The 17,812-nt window shown below is 36.1% G+C and overlaps 1 protein-coding gene across 1 annotated transcript; it reads right to left on the reverse strand.

Annotated features, from left to right (window-relative positions):
- Positions 1–3,120: 3,120 nt before the first annotated feature.
- On the reverse strand, positions 3,121–17,393 carry MCOLN3 (mucolipin TRP cation channel 3). Its single transcript, XM_085303721.1, has 13 exons — positions 17,166–17,393; positions 15,199–15,366; positions 12,554–12,707; positions 11,977–12,061; positions 11,799–11,895; positions 11,080–11,179; positions 8,933–9,045; positions 8,703–8,852; positions 6,466–6,567; positions 6,232–6,354; positions 5,425–5,631; positions 4,930–5,059; positions 3,121–3,236 (listed from the first exon to the last, which is right to left on the reverse strand). Exons 1-13 carry the CDS (start codon positions 17,391–17,393, stop codon positions 3,217–3,219), a joined length of 1,677 nt encoding a protein of 558 aa, XP_085159847.1. The 3' UTR covers positions 3,121–3,216.
- Positions 17,394–17,812: the final 419 nt, after the last annotated feature.

Consider the following 17,812-nt stretch of genomic DNA (forward strand, 5'->3'; position numbering starts at 1 on the left):
AAAAAAAAAAGAAGAAGAAGAAGAGTTAATTGTTGTGGTTTTTGATTCTGTGAGTCCTTAACCGGCACACCGTATTGTGACAAGAAACAAGGGTAAAAAGCCCCACCACAAATCCAACAGGAGCAGACACCACACAGATGTAAACACAGATTTCCTGCTAGAGCTGCACTTTTTCTTCAACACAGCCAGTAGACTAGAAAACAGGACAGACTAGCTGCTTCGCACGTGAGCCAAATAACATGGATTGAGATCCTGAACACAAGGGATCAAGCAAGGTCAGCAATCTGGATAGCAAGCACTTAGATTGCCAACATTATTACCAAGCAGAAGAGTAAATGCTGGTGTATCTGGTTTTCTTAAAAAACAAAATAGATAGATATCAGATATGTAGTACAAACAATGTTTCGTTTTATTTTCAGAACTGGGCAGGTGTAAGATAACCTTTCAGAGTATGTTTCTTCTTCTCCCCACATCATAGCATCCATAACAAACAATATGCAGTAGCTACTCTGTAGCTTTATAACAGGTTTGTTGTTCCTCTTCGTACCCCACCATTCTATCCCTTGCTTTACACAACCATCTCCTAAACTAAGCTAGTCCTTGCCCTATGGCTTCACATTGGGACCATGCCCATTATTGTTTCAATATTAGTTGCCTTTCATCAACTCTTTTCCTCCCCCCCAAAGCACACAGCTGCCAGCAGTGCTAAATTAAAAGTTGCATAGTATAACAGAACTAACAGAGCATGGTTTTCCACTTAATTTTTGTGTCTCAGTTGACTGACTTTTTAGCTTTATCATAATCACAGGTTGTTTCTCAAAGAATCTAACTGGGATCTCACTGCACAACAAACTTCAGAGTGAAGCTTGCTCTTTAGGCAGCAGAAATCATTCTGCAGCAGCAGACTTCTACTAGAAATTAAAAGAATTCACACATGATACCTTTTCCTGCTTTGGGGGTCACCCATTGTCATTTTTCATGCCTTGTGTTCATACTGCAGATTTCTATTAACATGATTTCTCCCTGCTTCTGTAAAACTTTATAAGAATTTTATATTTTAGAGTTCTGAAAAACTGTGTTGAAATTTGTCATCAATTTCAGAAATGAATAGTGACACTGCATATATTCTGCCCCATTCCTAAATGAAATCAGGTTAATACTTACCTTACRGATGTGTTGGAAAAGAAAAGTACTTTATAGCTGTTTACAAAATGCACCTGCATTTTGAGCAAATTACTCACTGAGGGGAAGAAATCAGGAAAGATTTATTATGGGTAAAAACCTTGAATGAACAGTTGTTTTCCATAGAAGCTTTATATTTTCTACCAAAATCTTAACTTTCTCCTAGCTTCTTAAGAAGCTTAGCCTTGCTAAGAAGAAGTCAAGCTTCTGCAGTTCAGTGATTCTAAAATGCTTGCCATCCTTGTTAGAATTCCTTGCACAAATTGTTTTATACTATAGTGATTATCTAGTGTGTTGCCAAAGATCCGCAAGGAATTTAAAGTGTCAACAGAACAGACAGTCATTTAGTATTTGCTTTTCAAGGCGAGGTAGCTTTGAATCTCTTTGAAAAGATTTAAGTCTACAATCTCAGGTGACTGCTGGAAGACAAGTATCTCAACACAGGAAACTTTTAGGTACTGTTAATAGTTTTGACTATACCTTGCATTTGGTTTGCCTTTACTGAATTTGAACATCACATAACGTAGGACAAGCATTTTCAGGTTCAATACTTGCTTATTTGATTCAACGACAAACTCTGAAAAGCTTAGACAAGACCTAACTGGGAACAGACCCTGATCAAGGTCCACACCAACTATTTTGACTACAGGCTATGTGAGTTCGCACACTCAGCACTCTGTTTCATGCCAGAAATTACATATTGCTATGAAAAAGCTCCTGTATTAACCTGGCAACATATTTACTCTTAAAATGAATACAGACGCACCCAATACTTACTGCAACTGCAAATGTTTATTGTAGCACATTCCTACAATATGTAAACATTCAGACAGAGTATGTTTAGTGTCCTCCATGTTTGTGCACAGTATATAGCACTTCATTATACATTTTCACAAATACCTGCATGATTGTTGCTTACAAATGCAAGCTATCTAAAACATGCTTCCCTTTGTTTTTCTGTTCTGCTCCTAGAGTGAATAGACTACAGAAAATAAGGCATCCTTTAAATGGTATCACAATGAAAAAAGCATATAAACTAAGCTATCAAAATTTAACCTTTTTTTTAATATGATCTAAAGTTTTAGAGAGCAGACCAGATTATTAGCTTGGTTTGAAACATCCAGCTTCTAAAGTGTGGAGAGATAGGACTCTGAGTCTTATGTCTCACATATTTAACTTAATTTAGTCTCCAGCTTTACCAACCAGGGTACCAGAGGAAGGTTTTAAATTAAAAAAATAGATATTTTGAAAGTGCTCTTATCTTTTTCTTTAAAAGCATAAGGTCAGCACACTGCTAAAAAGCTGAAGACTGTAATTGATCCTAGCTAGAATTTAAATAAAGGAGAACATCTACATTTCTCCATTCAACTCATCCCTCAAACTTAGTTTTGGGCTGCCATATACCTGGCCTCTCTGAGAAGAGACTGCCAGTTATGTCAAATGGCAAAACTAACATTGACATAAGTATTTATTWTACAGTCTGAGCCATATTTGAATCAATTCACTGTACTGTCTCCAGAAGCAAGTTACACTGAATTTCATAATTTTAGTTATTTTTACTACAACTGTGGAAAAACAAAAAGCCTGAAGGCACTCGAGTGTGCTTTAATTCACTCACTAAATCGTCAGCTGTAGGTGAATAATGCCTGCAGTACTGAGGGCTAGTTTGGTAGTCAAAGCTGCAGTTGTGCAATATTATTTCTATGTATAGCTGAAACTTATTTACTGCATTTCTAGTCTACTTGTATAATCTAGCCAAGTCTCTGAACACAGCATTGTAATGTCCTTTGTATTCTAGTGCAATTTAACTTAAGAAATGAGTAGRAAAAAGCTTAAAAAAAACCCAAACCTGAATTAGAAGTGAGAGTGCCCAATCAGAAAGACTATGTTTATCACAAGCTCTTCCACAGGCTTGCACTATTTTTAGAGAAAAGAAAATTTAGGCTTAAGGTGTAAGATTTTCCACCAAGACCATGATCCAGTTCTTAAAATGTGTGGTGCTTTAAAATCTCCAAAATATGTTCACACAATCCATTAAATATCTTCACTAGGACCTGCACAGGAAAGGAGGAGAAAAGTCAGATACACACATCAAAATAATAATTTCATTAAACATGGAGCCTTGAAAATCTTCCTGAACTATTTAATTAAATCATTTGACAAATACTGATAAGAGAAGTGCTACAAACCACCAGAAAACATTTTGAATATTTACAAGAATTTAAGAGAAGCCTTTGGTATACTATAGGATCATATGACTATTTAAGGAGCACAAGCCATAGAATCCATAATGAAACATCCATACCTTTCTCTCTGAAATACTTATTTATTCCTATGTATCATTTATTTCAAAGTAAAGCCAGAAGGACTGACTACTTAGCTAAAGAAACAATGTTCAGTACTTATAGGTAACTGCAAAGCCAGCCTCTAGTTTACCTTCTAGAGAAAGACCTACACTATTTTCAGATAAAAACAGTTTGTAACACTAACATGCATGTTATGAGGAATTCACATAGATCAAAATATTTGCCACCACGATAAAATGATTAACGAGTAGGCAATCAGTTTAGAAAATAAGATTCTGAAATCAGGCATTTAACTGCCAACAGCCCCCTTTGAGTCCAGAGCTCTGCTGACTGCCCAATGTTCTTGAAGAACAAMTTGCTTGAGAGTAACCAAGTTCTCGTTTTTGAATGGTCTTCTAAAGTCCTAATCTGACCCAAGTCAGTGGCAAGAGGATTACATCCCCCTGTCCCGCCTTGTATGAGGGTTTGTGTCTGGTGTGTGTAGAAGAGGAAATATTAACATTTCAGTACCCTTTACCCAGAAGCAAAATGGCCTACTCTGCTTCATCCCACACTTCCCTCTCAAAGCAATCAGTCGGAATAATGGCTTTCAATTCTAGACTGTCTCACTACAAGTTTTATTTTATCCCTGCTCCAAAATAYGCCCCCATTTCCTTCCTCACGTAAGTATATTCTATACAACATATAACAATATATCATTCACACCAGAAAAGCCCAGTATCAATAAGCTGCAAGTTCCTTTGATCTTTTTATCAAGCTGGCAATGTTTTAAGGCTCCCCCACCAAGGGATCCTTCTGCAAGCGAGACACAGAGCTGCTGCCAGCCAGGTTAAATATAAAACATGTGTTCTSTAATCAGTATTCCTGAAGAAACAAAACTTCAGATAATTTAAGTATATTAAGCTTTCCGTAACGGAAGTTAGGCGAYGCTCTTCCAAATGCTGTGCTAATATCTTGAATTGAATGCTAYCTTAGTATGTTGACAGGTTGCTTTTCTCTCTAAGTTTTAGAACTGCTGCCATTTGAGTTAAGACAACCTACTGCATAAGATATTATTAAAGATGGGGTAAGACAACACTGAATAAATTCAGTAACTCCTGACAATTGCAATTAGTACAGGAAGTGTAAATGCCTGCGTGTTCCACATAAAGGGTTCCCAAGTTACTGTATACATTCTCTAACTTTCTGTACTGTTTTGGATATGTTAAGTAATTCCTAATGTAAGGGTTCCCTTACCTCTACCAAAAGGTTTGTTGGCTGGAGACATTTCAATAAAGTGTTCCATTCTAGAGCACTAGAAATAGTTCATGTTTGTTGCTTTTTTTTTTCCCCCTTCCCCCATCCCTTCCTTGTTTATTCTTCATAAACATTTGACCATGAACAGTTTGTGGTGTGCTGCTTTGGATATATATTAATGTATAATTTCAACTCAGGTACCTACCATCACAACAACAAAAAAGAGATACAGAACTCTCCTCTTCTAACCTGTACTTTCCAGAGTTTGGTAAGTCTTTGCACTGCGATATAAATGTCTGAAGTTCTGTCTCTGGAAAGCCATCTTGCTGGTAGTGCTTAAAAAAAAATAGTTAATTCAATTTTTAACAAGGCTAAACATACAAATCCTTCCAAGACCACTTTTCAGATACTGGCCAAGGCTGAAATTAGAAGATTCAAACAGCTGAATATGAAATCACTGATTTTTAAGTAGCTATTTAGTTTCCATTGGAACAGGAAATCAGATAGGCTTGTAAGAAAACTGAAATGGGGAAAGATTAAACATCTGTCCATGTCACTTCTCTATATACCCTCAGAAGTAATCATTATGTTTATTCTTTAAATTGGCATACACAACAAGTCAAAAGATTGAGCAAGATGAGTCTCAATAACATCAATCTTGCCTTTTTACTCCAAACAAAAAGTAAGAGTTCATGTTTACCTTGATGGTTTCATATGTATCTGTAATGAGTGCAATGAAGAGACTTAGCACCATATAGATGAACAGACTGATGAAGGAGTAGAGGTAGATCCTGCTGAATAACCACACCAAGTAACTTTTCTGCTGCATTTTTGCAAAGGTTGCAAACATGTCATCTCCATTTATCAATGAAAAAAGGCATTCAGAAACCACATTCAGAGAACGGAACTAGAGGAAGGGGAAAAAGACAAGAACACTGATGGCTACTTTATTTGAATTCGAAGACTGTACATAACATGAATACGATGCACAGCTGCTGACTGGCTGCCTTGGATCTCAGCCTTTGTATCTCTAGAGTACAACAAAGTGTAGTGCTAACAGGAAAACATTTGGGGAATGAACAAAGGTCATCAGCCCCCTAAACACACTCAATTCATTCACGTGTAAACTCTTGCTAGAGTGGATAAGCCAATTTCAGTTTTATAATGGGCAAGGATAGAGTCTTGAAAGCTATAGTCTAATACTAGTGTTCTGCAAAATGAAATTTTGTTTCTCAAAATACCACATAAGACTCCCCGCATGTGATTGGGAGTCACAGCATCTTCCACTTCTGACTCAGAGCTTTCATAACTAGAGGAAAATCTGACCGAGTCATGAAAGTCTGACTCCTCAAACAGAGCAGCATCATGTTGAAGATGCACTATTTTTATATTAAGGGAAGCCTTGTCATTGAAACCTAGAAAAGAGCAGTAGTAACGTAAGTAAATTCCATTTACTTGGAATCCATCCTAATATTCAAGTTGTCTTTTTCATGTCAAGCCATATTACCTTCACATGGTAAGGTCCCAGTACAATCCATCCACAGAAACAATAGCCCAGATAGATCATAGCAGCACAACAACAGAACCTCATTACATTAGGCAATGCTGCTCGCAGTGTTAAAATAAGAAGCTGCAGAAACCAAAACAAACAYTTAGAATTCAACCAGGAATTTTTTCCAGTTGTCTTATAGCAACAAACAAAATAAATACCAACAGCACGAAGATCCCAGGAGATCCTTACATTATACTTCTGAAAGAAACCTAGGTAGCGAATGACTCCAAGCCACACAAGCATAGTGGATGTTCCTAGGAGTATGCTACAGACATCATAACTTGTCAGACTCTAAAAAAAAAAAAAGAATAAATAAAATCAAGTATTAAAACAACTGACAGGTTCTAAACTACAACTCTAATTACTACCTAGATCTGCTAAGAAATTTTGTTTTCCTTGGAAATTTCTCCCGTTAAAAACTATTTGGGGCAATATATAATAGAGACCAAAAGTCCCACCAAAGAGCACAGGAACTTGAAAGTGTAATTCATTTCACATGCCTTATGTATAGACATTATGCATACATACGCATTACATATGCACCACAGCTGCAGACACACTGCTCTATACTTGACTCACTAAATTCTGCAGAGTAGCACTGCAAACATTTTTATGTTGCTTCCAGAATCCAGCAACTGCATCAACAGATTCCCAATACCAGCTTGGGAAATTCTCTACCACATCCCAATGTATGTGCTTTTAGAACTGAAGAGTAAAAAAAGTTCTTCCAGTATGTAAGGAAAGCATAGAAAACAAAAAGGAAAGCATAGAAAAGCATGGAAAAGGAAAAAGGAAAAAGGAAAAAGGAAAAAGGAAAAAGGAAAAAGGAAAAAGGAAAAAGGAAAAAGGAAAAAGGAAAAAGGAAAAAGGAAAAANAAAAAGGAAAAAGGAAAAAGGAAAAAGGAAAAAGGAAAAAGGAAAAAGGAAAAAGGAAAAAGGAAAAAGGAAAAAGGAAAAAGGAAAAAGGAAAGGAAGAAAAAGGTTCAGATAAATATTAAGGAAGATTGTTTTATGTAGAAAGGAACAAGCAGCTGTAGAATGTTATCAGGGAGAACAATAATTAGTTTCTAGTTAGTTGTAAGCAGAATATTTTATTGACATGTCACTGTTTTTCCACCTACACACACTGGCCTACTTTCATCCAAGTTAGCACATACACTGTTGCTTGAATTGCAGCTCTACTTTGTAATGCAATGGTTCCAAAATAGGATGTTCTACTTAGATTAGGACAGCTTACTTGAATAAAATCTTCACTATCTTCTGTTTTTATTCATCTAAGGGCTGGCTAATCTTGTATATTAGAAAAAAATCACTTGCAGCTTGATAAAAAAACAAATTTAGGCCACTTTAATATGAACATTTACAGTTATTCAGCTGTTAACTTTCATGTGRTGACACGGAATAATATCTTACTATATGATCCACAAGGCTTGCAAAATGAATGAAATGTACCTGTAGAGAAGAGTTTTAGTAAAATACTGTTTTAGGAAAAACACATATCTAAACATATATATTTAGATATGTAAGATACAGGAATCCAAAATGCAAGATCTTACTCCAGTCTTGTTCTCATCTTCACATTATCCCAAAACAGGATGGAGTTACCTCTTATCTAAGCTAACTTCCTCTTAGCTTCTTTTTATTTCTCAGAATTGAGTTTATAGCTCCTAAGATAAGATAAGGCAATTTGTGCAGGGCATCTGTGACAGTCAAGCTGTCACCAGATGGATTTCAGAATTATCCTTTCATCATTATAGTCCAAAGTCTATTGTGTTGCAATGTCACACTTCAAAGTCTGCTATAGTTTTGGTGAAGAACGACATTATCTGAATGTTAGGATGCCTGAGGATAGCAAATTGTAATTYTTTTTGTTCACTAATTCTAGCTGTATGTAGTATGCTAATGAAGATTTTTTTCTGCAAGTTTATATTAGAAAAAATCAGCCACAGTCTGGTTGTAGGCTGTCAATTATGTACATGCTGGAAACCAGAGCTGGGAAAGCAGCAAAGTGACATTTAAGGAGTGATTCTCTATGCCAGAGAACACATTAAACGTGTTAAATGTGAAACAGAAAGTTAAAGGCTAACTGAAAAATCACAACAAATTAGCAAGGATAAGTGGTCCTAAATGGGGAAAGGAGAAGAAGTCAACAGTCTTGAACTTTCAGAGATAAAGTTAATTTTATTTCTTGAAGTCACAGAAAAGAGCAAAGAGGAACAGAATTATAACATTTAGTGATATTTGGAGTTTTTAAATCTCAAAACTGGAAACAAAACACCTGAATTTTAGTTCGAGAAGAGAGGCGTTTTAAAATTTCATACCAGTCAGAATCAAGTTGCACCAGCCTGGAGTCCTCTGAAGAATTTAAATCTAGCTGGGACCAACATAACCAGTTTKGCTTCTGCCTAAAAATGTAAATATCTTACCTTGGCTTGTATCTCCATCTTTAAAGTTGATCCAACAATAGTTAAGACATCACTAACTATAATCAGGATGTACCATCCGTTGACAAATTCCATTTGATCACTGAAAGATACTTCTTTCTTATAATAATGTAAGAAAAAACTTACAAATTCCTAGGGGGAAGAAGGCAAGAAAGAAGTTAATCAGACTAACAAAAGACACACAGACATTCCACAGAAAGAGTTATACCCACCCTTTGGAGCCRAACTCCTTTAACCACTGATCGTGTGCAAAGGATCAATGAGGCCAGACAAGTCAGGATAACAAAAGCATCAAAGATCATCAAGTAATGAGTATTCTTCTGTACTAAAAGAACAAAAATGAAGATGTTTAAAATGAGATGCATTTAATCTTGTGGAACAGCTTGAATATTCAAGTAAGAATCAAGTTTTGCTGTTTATTATGTTTATACAACTGAATTAAGAAAAATCTTGGTACTTCTCCCTTTTAAGCTTGTCTAATATTTTCATGAGACACAAACATACCTGCATTAGATATACCCCTTCAAATAATTTAGGAGGGCTGATACTACATCAAAAATATCACAYGTCAGAAGGTGAGCGCTTCTTAAAACCCTGCAGAATTAGAGGTGGAGTTCTCCAACTTACAAGTGCTGGACTGGCCTTTGGAACCACAGATCTTGTCTAAAAAAAATCCCAGGTATTTTACAGTATGTATCTTCTCTTCCAGGCCAGTATTTGACTATCAGATGAATTTTCTCTGCCAGAGCAATGCAGATAATTTGCATAGCTGTTCAGATAGCCAAGACCAGCTGGACATGCATTCCCCATCTCTTATGTTACTAGAAGTCACATGCTTGATCAATTAAGGTCAAATTTTGCACCAAAACTACCGCAGGACATCTTGCTTTTTGTTATACTTATCATACAGCTGAAACTAGATGGAGACACGATAAGAAGGACTAGATTTTTAATACTAAAAGAGGTATTATGTTTGAAAAAAAATTGTAACAAATTAACACTAAAATTGCAAGAACAGGCAGCAATTCTCCAAAACAGGATGCTGAACTTCTACTTGACTTCACAAAGATACTTACCTTCACAAAATTCTACCCAAGAAGAGCCTACCTACTACTTGCTTATACAAATGCGACTAACACATGTACTGTTGGCATTTAAGTTGATTTTGCACTTTAATACAAAATAAACACAATTTATTGGTATCCATTTGCAAATCATTGCCTGTCTATTTTTCCTTYGGTTTAGAATACAGTACAGGGTATTCCAGATGATTTTGAAACTCTTAATAGAGCTGGATGCTAGGCAATCTACATAGATAACCAGTGTGAATCAGAAGCCTGGTATCAAAACCATATCATACTGCTGCACAAGCAATCTATTAGATAGCATGTCATCTGGTGTGCATTCATAACACGGCAGCTAGCAATGCTAGTTGATTAAGGCTGTTAGTGGAGTATGTATTTGCGTAAGTGGTGTGTTTTGTCTTCTCTAATGCATTTCATTAAGTTCCCAAAATTAATTGCAATCTGGATCATTACAAAGAAGTCTCCTTTTTGCTACGAGCTCTTTATGGGGGAATTTCCTCATGTTGACATAGCAAAGATGCAAGCAGCAAAATAGAAAAACAGATCTTATTCATCTTATTGCTTATTTCAGCAAAAAAGTGAGAAACAATAAATGGAATTTAGACTTTTGGAAAACTTCTTCCAAACAGATTAGCTTTGCCAATCTAAAAGATTTCATACGAGCTTTGACCAGATCCAACAGCTGCTAACAAAGGGTGCTCTTGCTACTAACTGATTTAAGATACCTAACTATACTTTGCATCTCAGTTACACTCAACTACATGCCCCAAAACATTTAAGGAGCAATTAGATGTGTTTCTAGCCACTTCAGTCCGGCAGTACTTAACAAGAGTGCTTTCTTATTTTCCCTTGTGTTAAGTCCTAACACAAGTAATAAGGACTAATAAGAGTRAATTAGTTTCAACTTTCCACCATTATCATATGACCTGCTGCTTAGCACCGTAACAATGGTTCACAGCCCTGCCTTAACCAATGAAGAGCATAAAGTTAATAGCTAAAATTAGAAGGATAAACAGTCATTTGTGGAAAAAATTATGGTTGAAAGTATCAATGGTACAAGGTTTGAGAACTGCTAATGAGAGTAATGGTATGGCTAGGTTGCCAAGATTTCAAATCAAAAATTTAAAAGCAAAACAATTCTTTAGAAAATGGGATTTAGAATGTATCTRTTAGATGATATATATCAATAGTACCTCATTTTTCAATAAAGAAAAGGTTAACAAACATTGTGCTAGTGTGACAAACGAAAATTTGAACACATTTATATCACTTACTTGATCCAGAAACATGCCAGTCTTTACATTCCCTGATAGCTATGTCGTTGTCTAGACTTATTTTAATTCTTCCACTGTGTGCTTTATTATCAAACACTATCTGTATCAACAAAAAATATTAATAAAAAGTGCATGCCTTTTTACATTTAAACCATTTTATATTTAGCATATTGCATTGCTAACCTTGCATAATGATTCAGAATAAGACTCCTAGGGGAGAAGTTATAAAACTTAAATAAGCTTAAGGTAGTTCCAGTTTATTCAGATAAACATTTTTTAAACCCAAAGACGTAAGATGTTGGACCACAAGTTTGCCACAAATTTGCAATTTGCTACAAATTCCTTGATCAACTAGATATCAAAATACAAGTGAAAAAATTTTAAATTCCTCCACGAGCTGAAAATAACTATTCCTAGAAGCATCTCTCTAAAGAGAAGAGGTTTATGCTTTTAGAATACTTCAAGCAGAATAGAGCACACGAGGCTATAAGCCAAACAAGTGCTTAAGAAGTATATCATCAGGAGTACTTAAAGCTTAACCTCCTACAGTTGCAACTAACAATTCATGGGATACTAGGTCATGACAAAGTAATCCAGACACCACTGGGGACCACTTAGTGATACCCAACACTCTCAAAAAAAAACCCTCTACACTGACCAAATCAGTAAGAGTTAGTTTTCATCTTGAAGAGAAAGACACACGGCAGGCTTCTACGTACTGTCAGGGTGAAATCATAACAGTCAGGGAGTTCATGATGGCGAACAGTCTGTAGGTTGATTGCCTTCAGATTGAACACAAGTTGTACTGTCACTAGTCTGCAATACAGTTTCATATTAGGTTTTCACAGGGGAAAATGCAGGAATACATCAATACAGGCAGCAAATATTCTTCCTCACCTGTGGAAATCCAGACTGAAATTCAAATTGTGCTTTCCTACAGTTCTATTGTTTAAAGGCAACATTGGTTCAATGTACAAGCAGTCTGTAAGGGATAAATACACACAGTAATATCAGACAGGTTATCACGTGCCTTTTAACCGTAACCTGCCTTTCCCATTCTCAAGGCTCTAAGAGCTGTTGACTAGAATAGCCAAGATCACACGCATAAGTGGTGAGCCATTTTGGAGGCCAGTYTGCTTAAATGAACATCGCCCAAGTTATTCCTCATTAATGAAGTTTTTAAATCCTGCTTCACAGGGGAAGATTTATGAAATTAGCCTGAAATACTTCCATTAGACAATCATGGGTGCTAATGGCCCATCACGTTTTTGTGGCAGTAGGAATAAACAGCTGTTTTGTTGGAAGTAAGGAGTAGAGTTAGTTATACAGTAGTTTTCTTACCAGTTTTAGTTGGTAAGAAGTTTAATACAGATCATTTGATAGGACTGTAAAATACTAGACACTTGTTAAGAATTCATCATAATTTCAAGGTCCCTCCTCCCAAAGAACTGATACAATACATTAGATTCATCACCAGTCACAATCTCTGGGTCTATATCAAAGGTGTCATTTCCAGGACAGATGGTTCCTTGCTTGTAGAACTGCTGACATATGGCCAGAGCTGTCTCTTCTGCTCCCCTCTTTTTGTAAGCATGGTTTCCAACAGAGATGTTGGGCAGCTGTAAGTACTCAAGTTCAGAACAAATAGACAAGGCAAGTCAGACACACCAGAAATGCTAGTTTCTGAAAAAGCTGGAAGTGTTTGGATCTGTGCTATAACCCATCTTTTTATTTGAAAGTTCACCTAAAGAATTTGGAAACCTATGCTACACCACTCTACAAATACTCCTCAAATACTCTTAAGGTACTTGGCAAAGGCAAGAAATGCAGAATTATCATCTAAATAACTCTTTGCTTACCATTTTTTCTTTGTTTACAATCYTTGCTAGAAAGCCTAATTCACTATTTGCAAAGCATGCTGGCTCTGATACAAGGACTTCATTTAGTGCAATATTAATATACTAACTAGCTTTAAGGATGTCACCACAAATCTAATAGTCTGGCAATGACATGTACTCTGTTTCTTTTCTCTGACAAAACAATGGATTTGTGGATTTGTCCATCAGTTCTTTTCAGAAATGGCTTTATTCTAGGTATATAGCAATAGTCAACTATTTCAGCAACTAATTTAGCAATACGTTATTTATGAGAAGCCTAATACATTGAACAATGACATAGAAAACTATGTGATAGCATATATCTGCTTTTATGTAATGGGGGTAACAGCTCTGGTCACAGGGTTATTACATCCAGTTCAAAGGATCTCCTTAACACACCAGACCCTCGGTATATTAGAGCTCATATGGTAGTACATACTTAATTGCCTTCCTGCTTCTAGTATAGGCAAAATAGTAAGATCAAAGTCTCTTTAGGCTTTACCTAGTCTTCCATTAATTCTCCGCTCTATTTAAAACCTTATTAGTTTAGCCCCTGTCTGTAGGCTTCAGTCCCCTGCACAACAATCAAAGACACAGTATAGGAAAAGTAGAAAAACATTCCATTCTACCTGCATTGCATGTTCCCAGACTAAAGCCAAATTTTYACTAAGTTTAATTTATTCTTTAACAATTTTTGAGTTTGTCCCATATTCAGTGATAGCTGGAAAGTCAGTACAATAAAATTTGTATTATTTAATATCAAGAATAAAGTAGTAGCTTGTATCCTCTCCTTCCAAATGGCTGTAAAAATTTTTGTCTGTCAGATACCATTTTTTCCATTTGTGTGTTTTGTAACTCTGGAAGAAATATATTTTTGTGTTTAATAATTTAGTAATTTACTGTATCTTACTCTGCTGTCCTCACAGGAGTCTATGTGTATGTAAGCTCTTCATACATCCAGATCTTTGCATTAAATCCTCACCTCTCTTTCCCTGAAGTAAGACAGTATTGTTATCCTTATCTGTGAAATGAGGAACTGATGTACAGATTTTTGTATTTACCTCCCTAGGACTTTAAGACAAATAAATATTTAGGTTTAAGAGAGGTCTGTGCAGAAGTAGCACATCTCCATATGATGGTATATTCTGGTGCTGTAGCACCTGGGATGATTGTCTTCTTTTTCAATCCAGCAATATCCACTTCAAAATTTAAGGAAGATGAGCTAAATTACATGTTCTATAAGGTATTAAAGTCACAGTTTAGATACCTATCTGACAACTGCCAGGAAGCTTGGGATTAGAGAAGCATTCTCTGGCAGCTGAGTGCTTCACATGAATGTCACGGTAAGATGCAGGTCTGCTTGTTACAGACCAGCCTTTYGCATTTGTGATTAGAAGTCACTTGAGCAACAAATTAGCCATCAAAGAGTTTTATGCTTTATTAAGCACGGAGATTTGACAGTATAAATCAGGTTTGTTCACTAAATAGAACCAGATTATATTTTTTCTTTACACAAGTACCACAAGCATTGACTGTTAACAGGTTRTCTAATGATACACACCACACAAAAACTCTGTAGTGTGTAGGCCAAGTAGGAAGATCTGTATTACTGAATCTTTGCTTATGTAATAACATGCTCTGACCTGTAGTACTAATTTCTAGACAACTCAGTGAAATAGCTTAAGAGAAAAAGCATTACTGATTTGTTTGTATCTAAGACAACAGAGGCTGAATCGTTTGCACCATCAAAAAAAAGGAGRAGCAATCCAGAGCTATAGCTTTGTGTGTAACTGGTGCTATTCATTATCTGGTATCCATTTTATTTGTTTGTTCAAGTTTGAGTGTGGTTCCTTTGACAAATGTCTCTAGATGGTCCCCCTTTGGAAAGAAGGAAGATAAGACTGCTCAAGCCCAGGAAGAGTCAGCTCTGGAGCAAAGATGTGGCATGAAAAGTTCAAAGTTCCTGCAAGGAGTCATTCTGACTTTCTTCTTTGTTTCTTTTCCTTTTTTTTTTTTTTTTTTAATTAGTTATTCTAGTTTTTATTCCAAAAAAGCCTAGCTTATTTGGAATTTAAAACTTTTCTTTGAGGAGTCCTCTATAAAAAAAACTGAACAAGTCAACGTTCTTGTTTTAAGAGACTGGTACAAGCTCAGTTTGAGACATAGTCGAAGAAGRAGGAAGAAGAAAACGTTCAGGGGTAAAGAGCATGTGTATTATATACATTGTAGCGACAACTCTTACCTGGTTTATTGCAAAGAATATCTGGTCATAAACATCTATTTGTGTGTATACAGCATATGTRTCATCCATTCTGTCCATGTATCCTTTCAAGAAGAGATGTTTGAATGCTACAGTGTTCTCTTCCTTGAAAGCAACCACCATTTGATTGCTCAATCCAAAAACCACCAGCTGAAAAAGACATTTATATTTCCTGTTTGAAGACAAAGTTGGCTTCTGGATTAAAATTCAAATACTGTCCCACAAACAGTCCCTCTTTCATCACACTAATAGACACAGCACTTACTTACATGCATGCTACTCCATTTCACAGCAGGTCAAAAAACTTCAAGGAAACACCAAGTGTCAAGAATGTTTCTTTAACACATTTAACGGTAGCTTAGCCAAAGACTCACCTTTTAAAAAAGAAAAGGATACCACCTCAAATCCAAGCTACCCAAATACTGTTACATATGGTTTGTTAGTTCCGCCTGACATTAAAATGACTTGCCTCAGGGAGTATCAGTGTTCCTCAGCCAAAAAGGTAGAACAGGACATAACCAGATCCCACTTTGAAGTCCTAACTCCAGTGTAGAAAAACAAAATTAAGAACATCTCAGAAAAGCAAACATCTCTCCCTCAAGTTTGGGTGAAAGGTGCTTTGAGACTGATGAACTGATGAACACTGTGCTTGTAACAGGCTAACCTTTGTAGCTGTTAAAAAATATACTGCAGCTGTTCATGAAAAGTTAGCGTAAAACCCTGCTAAATATTATCCAAGACRGAAAAGGTCTCTAGAAGAATGTGAGGTATTGTTTGTGGAGACTCACAATTCTCTTTAGTGACCACTGTTTCATACCTATTATCAGAAGTATTATAAAAAAAAATGCATCAGGAGATAAGTTTGAACCAGTAGTCTACAGACTGGTTTTAAGGCCTTGATGCAAACTGGCTTTTCATAAGGATAACTCACTYATAGAGATACTGAAATGCTCTGTGGCAAGTTCAGTGTTGTAGGGACACCAGACTACACTAGTATTCGATAGTGCTAAGATTTAATTACTTACTGGCAAATTTTCTCTGAAAAAGATAAATCAACATTAGTTTCTTTCTTATTTACATTCTTCTACCATCAGATTTTATTTCTAGTTACAAAAAGGAACAGATGAAGATCAGAGGATGTCTATATATTTAAAACAACAGTGGTTAAGTAGAGAACACAAACATACTGCCTGATGTATCACAAGAGAATTAGTATACCTGTGATTCTTCACATCATTCATGCAACTATGGAAAACACATGTTCCTTATGTTCATACTTTCACAGCACTGACACCACCATAAATCTAAATAACATGCAGACAGTTCTGAAGGACTGTTATCTGAGTCATTATAAAGATTATATGAAAAAATTTCTTCTTCCTTAGCCAAGAACTTTGAGACAAATAATTGCATTTTAAGCATCAGATAAATTTGTTAGCTTAWATACRTGGTACAAGGCTGGSTGAGAGGAAGAGTGGGGCAGAATTGCAGGTTTATTCAGAACAAGAGAGTTGATATACCATATGCAAGACACAAGTAAACATCATGAAACAGCTACCAAATTCTCTTTTTTATGACCATGATATTGTAATACAAGCCACTGTTCCTTTCCCACCAACACACACACTYAGAACAAAGAAGGTGCTGCGGGAGAATAGACATGCAAGACATCCTTAAAAAATAAAGTAAAAAGTAAGGTAAAATCCTTAAACATGGTTACCATAATCTCCACTCTTAGGAAAGCCATTTTTCAGTCAATATTTTTACGAGAAAATTATACCGTCTCATATCCATTATACCATCTAAACTGCATATATGCAGCTAGGATGATAGTTTTGCAGTCTGTCCTCTCCCTCTTTCCACAGCAGACCAAGAATAGCATTTTTCATTTGCATTCCTTATTCGAATTCTCATAGACTAAGAACAATCCCGCTTCCAGAGTCACTCACCTGGATAGTCACCATTGCTATTTTGAGCAGCTGAATCCCAAGTTTCCAAGGTTTCCTGCCTCGGGCCCAGAATTTTTCGCATGGGTTCATGAAGAAGAATTTTAACTTCCTTCTAAGYTGGTCTTCCAAAAGCAGCTCCTGTGATACTGATGGATTTTGTTTGTAGCTGCAAAGATTTTCATTATCATGAGCACTGCAGCTGCTCACAAGCACTTCACGATTTTCCATTTCTGGAATGAAAAAAGTCTATGTCAGTTGGAAAATCATGCAAGCATTAATATAGCAACATCAGATCAGTCTGCACTGACTACCTGGACTCCAGGGACGTTCATCTTCTGTGAGGAGTAACTTAAATGTTACACTGAAGTAACACCAAGACTTGACCCATATTGCACATGTTCTGCCAAATGCCTATCAGTAAAAGGTAATTTTGACTAGTCCTTAGATTTACAGAGAGAAGGTCAGGACATTTATTTAATAGTGGAATTTCTGTCTCTTCGGAATTATAGACTCACCTCTGAAAACCACTTCCTCTCACTTCCTAACATCAAGATCATATTTGTAAGACATTCTGACTCATTTCCTTTCGYGTCTAGAAGAGTACCAAAAGTCTCTTATTAGTGTTGACTCTTCTGGAAACTTACTAC

Source organism: Rhea americana, unplaced genomic scaffold (genome assembly GCF_003343005.1).
Source record: "Rhea americana isolate MKP2758 unplaced genomic scaffold, rheAme1 scaffold_2, whole genome shotgun sequence".
NCBI lineage: Eukaryota > Metazoa > Chordata > Aves > Rheiformes > Rheidae > Rhea > Rhea americana.